This window comes from Cornus florida, unplaced genomic scaffold (genome assembly GCF_030987335.1).
Source record: "Cornus florida cultivar Cherokee Brave unplaced genomic scaffold, ASM3098733v1 CherokeeBrave_3.0.0_Hap2_Chr04, whole genome shotgun sequence".
Classification (NCBI taxonomy): domain Eukaryota; kingdom Viridiplantae; phylum Streptophyta; class Magnoliopsida; order Cornales; family Cornaceae; genus Cornus; species Cornus florida.
Genome location: NW_026775574.1, coordinates 30,233,837 through 30,238,265, shown reverse-complemented (window position 1 = coordinate 30,238,265; position 4,429 = coordinate 30,233,837). Strand labels below are relative to the sequence as shown.

Sequence of the window (4,429 nt, the reverse complement as noted above, 5' to 3'; positions counted from 1 at the left end):
ACACACACACACACACCAACTTCATTTCATCAGTGAAGCGTCTGGCTGATGAAAGTCTATTTTTCCACATGTCACTCTCTTTCATTATATTCCTAATCATAGTGGATAATGATACAGTTTGAACTTAAACAGGAGGCTCCTGCTTAATTTCATCAAAAAAGAAAAAAATTTATATATGCGTCACCTTTTCTTTATAAAAACTTAATATAAGAGTGGTGGGACTACCAGTTTAGTGACTGATTTAGCCTAGCGGATTCGTTCTTGATAATATTACTCAAAATTAATGGCCAGATTTTGAATTTGGATTCTAACATTTGACAACTAGAATTTACGTCACAAATTTAATTAATTTTTTAGTTAGCTTGCCAAACACCGAAAAAAATACCGAAAAATAAAAATAAAAAATATATATTTTACCTAAAAAAATAAATATTACCCAAAGAGCCTAAAATACACAAACTGCTGCAAGTCAATGCTAAATTGCTACTAGTCAATGCTAAGCAAGCCCAACAATTCAACCGAAGTGAGGGCCAAGAGCAACCTATGAAATGGAGTTTGTAAACCATTTTTCATTGCTAATTCTTAAATTAGGGTGACAAAACACGACACAAAATAAAAGATAAAGTTGAGCAGAATTCACTGTTTTAGTGCAGAACGCACAAATCCTACCTCCGGGGATCTGGGTCCCTCAGCACAGGATAATACCTGATCAAGTTGAGGTTTAAATACACCCTCCGCTAAGGATGATGTTGGCACTTTCTCTTATAGAAGAATATAAAGGCAGGTAGGCTGAGACTCAGATAAAGGCATTGTTGATCTTCAAAAACAAAGTAACAAACAACATATGGAGAGAAGAAAGTGGTCCTTGATAGTCATATGTTATCTGATGATGAGGCTCAGGCTCAGGCTCAGGTTTGTCTTCTTGTTTTTATATACTATAACTATTACTACTATTACTAGTGAAAATGGTGTTTGCAATGCCATAGAGTCACCACAATACAAGGTGGTACACTCGGAATCGGATGTAGAGATCAGACTCTATCCCCAATCTTTCTGGCTATCTGCTCTCGTCCCAGCAGCCACTTCCTTCCAGAATTCCACCCAAGATGGCTTTCACAGGTTCCACCCCCATTTTTCTCTCCCTTAGATTTTACTTGCCCACTGTTTGGTTCCTGAAAATAAAAAATAAAAATAATAAAAATAATAAATAATAAAAAAAAAGGATGAAAATACTAATGACATTATGAAAGCAAAACTAATTACACCCTCACTCCCAAAAATAATTAGTGTTGTGCTCTCATTTTTATGATGTTCCAAAAAATAACTGCGTTTTTTTATTTTTGAATGTTTCAAATTGCAACTTTCACGGATCATCTTTAGGTTTTGAAAATCTATTTATATCAATAAAATAAATGTTAATTTTTTAAAAAAAAATTAAGTTTTGTAATTTTCAACTTAGGATTATGCATTAATATCCCTTGAAACATATACAGTTGACAATCGAAATATGATAAAATGAGGAGTACTAAGAAGATCAATATTGGGTGAGCCACGTATACCACATCATTGATATTGCCCAATCAATCAATGATGCACTATATAAATGACTTAATATGTTTGGCTCACCCAATGAATACTTGTACACCAGGGCTAGCTGTGCTAAAATAGAATGGCCCCTTGATCTTTGCAACTTGTTCTTTTAGTAATGGCAGAGACTTTCTTAGTGACTTGAGTGTCATGACGCCCATAAGAATGGTTTGACAAATGCATCCTAGCGGCCATGACATTATAACTATGATTGATGAGGGAAGAAAATTCCCCCATCTGAACAATACATTCTGTTCCGTCCAATTTGGAATATATTTTACAAAAAAGGTTAAAATATTTGTTAAACATCACAACTCTTTTGTAAGGTGCATCTTGAACTGGACATAACAACAGGTCATACTCTTCCACTTGAGAGAATTCGGGTGAATACGTAAAAACAAGATAAACTTGATATAAAGTGAAGGCAGTATGAATCCTTTCTCAGCATCTCTAAGGTTTTTTGTATTGAGAGTATGTGTTTAATTATTTGTCTTGAATTAATCATACAAAAAAGGAAAATTATGGAGGACTTGCCTATAGAAAATTAGATACCAAGTTGCAACACTATACTTTTGTGGAGTTGATTATACACCATGCCTTGTAGGATTAGAATAAGTGATTATAATAAGATTGTGCTTAGCCAGTTTTAAAGATCAGCTCATATCAATCATATCAAACAAGATTTATACAGAATTTTTGGACTCCCTACATGTTGATGGACACTATGTTGGCAGTAAGGAACAACTTGTTCAATAATTAATAGATTGATGAGTAACAAGACTAAGAATAATAAACAAAACAAGAGTAAATAAGCAAAAAAAAATAGGAATATCCAGTAGGTGAAAAATCAAGAGAGCTAAACCATTAACTAGTCCACTTTTATCTCAGTGACTTTGGGTCTTAACTCTGAAGCCCTAGGTCAAGGTTTCAAGACTGATGGAGAGAGAAGCAAGAAAAATGTTGGCTGACGAATAGCATTAGGGTGGTTGAAGGTTCTTAAAATAGTGTGGTATATGGCAGAATATTATCAGTGATAATTGTTAGTTAAGCTTCATTCAAACTTTCTCTACGCAAGATATATATTGAAAATTTATACGTCTCATTGCAAATACTTAATTTATTTTTTGTCACACATTATTCTACATATGGTACTATATCTTGTTTTGCTCACCACAGGGTATATCAATACATTCATGGTGCCAATCTCAACTCTTCAGAACTTGCCATCACCTCTCCTGTCTTAACAAGCATCAACCAATCAGCAGCACACGAATCCGACTATTCTGTTAGGTTTTACCTGTCTGCGAAATATAAGGGGGCTCCTCCACTGCCCAATCCTGAGCTGGATTTGCTTATTGACAAATGGAGAAGTCATTGTGTAGCAGTTAGGAAGTTCTCTGGTTTTGCCAAGGATGATAACATCAACAAAGAAATGAAAGCTCTCGTGGTTAGCTTAGGTAAAATCTTGACTGAGAGGGCTGCAAGTATCGAAGACAAGAATTCCTACACCATTGCCCAGTACAATGCTTCGTTTCATCTTTCCGGGCGTTTAAATGAAGTGTGGATAAATGTCTCAGGTTTCACAGCAGATGGATGTCCATCCTATTGAAGTAATAAGGATATTGAAGATGTGGTTGTGCAAATGAGAAAGTATATATCTTAATAAATCTATGTTCCTCTCATTAATTTTTTCCATTTGCAAAAATATGGGAATGTTCTTGGTGTTACTATCATAACCTGAACTTCACCATCTTTAATACCTTTTTTTCCTTATTCCCTACTCTAGCTATCTGTCTAGCTTTTGTTTCCCTCATTTAGACAACAAAGAAACAACATCATATTTGGACGACATAGATCTTCCCATCCTTGACCACGTACACCTTAGATGTCTTGAGGAGTTCCATACATCTTTTCAATTGCATTTCCTGCACGAGCGATGCTGGAGAGGATCAATTTCTGGAAGTTCCTGTCAATGATAAATGGATGCACTAAGTAATCAAGCACAAGCTCTCTCTTCTTTATCCATCAGCACCCTGCAGAAGAAGGATTCATTTATATCAGAAAATTATTATCCATATTTTCATGATATATATATATATATATATATATATATATATATATATATATACATAACAGTAGATGCTTGAGAGGCTTCTGCGTAAAGCTTTTCTTTTCGCTTTGTTTGGGAGGAATGGTGGAAGTGTGATTACATTCAGTATGTGTAAAAAGACCTGTAATTTGTATTTTTTTTTATACCTTGGGGATTGCTGATTAAATTTTAAGTAATTTTACAATTCTGTTTGTCATAAATTAACAATCATTGTGGTTCGACAACCTCCTACTATAACATTAATATGCAATGATGAATGTGCTATTATTATAAGTGGTATTTTTAAATAGTACACATTTGTGGTCACCATTATGTTAGGATATGTGTGCCCTAGCATAGCAAATTCTAATTTTGGATTATAAAAGTCATGGTTTCTTATTTGGATATTATTATTAAAGCATTATACAATTGGTGAATGGAATGTATTATTTTTCGATTCTTTATGGAATTGATGGTGTCTGCTTGATTACAAAATATATTTATATATGTATGTAATGGCAATTAATACTATGATATAAATTAGTAATCATAAATGGTTTAAAGTCGGTAATTATGGATGGACATTTAATTAGTTAAGACTTAAACCGAGTCCACGATAGATTAAGATATATTGCGAGAGCTGTCGTATGCAATTGCTCTCTATCACAGTCATGGCTTTTGACTCTCAAGTATGAGAGAAGTATAAACTCTTTTATTAATTAATAATTACTTTGATTTGTTCGGCGGATACCT

At 33.8% G+C, this 4,429-nt stretch overlaps 1 protein-coding gene across 1 annotated transcript; it reads left to right on the top strand.

The window, feature by feature from the left end:
* Window positions 1-751: 751 nt before the first annotated feature.
* LOC132302221 (uncharacterized) lies at window positions 752-3,890 on the top strand. Its single transcript, XM_059799086.1, has 2 exons — window positions 752-1,119; window positions 2,764-3,890. The coding sequence occupies exons 1-2, from the start codon at window positions 845-847 to the stop codon at window positions 3,194-3,196; spliced, it is 708 nt and encodes a 235-aa protein (XP_059655069.1). The 5' UTR covers window positions 752-844; the 3' UTR covers window positions 3,197-3,890.
* The last annotated feature ends 539 nt before the right edge of the window (window positions 3,891-4,429 follow it).

Excerpts from the sequence above, each read along its gene's own strand:
- LOC132302221 (XM_059799086.1), top strand. The coding sequence starts at position 845 with ATGGAGAGAAGAAAGTGGTCCTTGATAGTCATATGTTATCTGATGATG. Across the intron at positions 1,120-2,763 it reads ACCCAAGATGGCTTTCACAG|GGTATATCAATACATTCATG; the intron begins GTTCCACCCCCA and ends TGCTCACCACAG.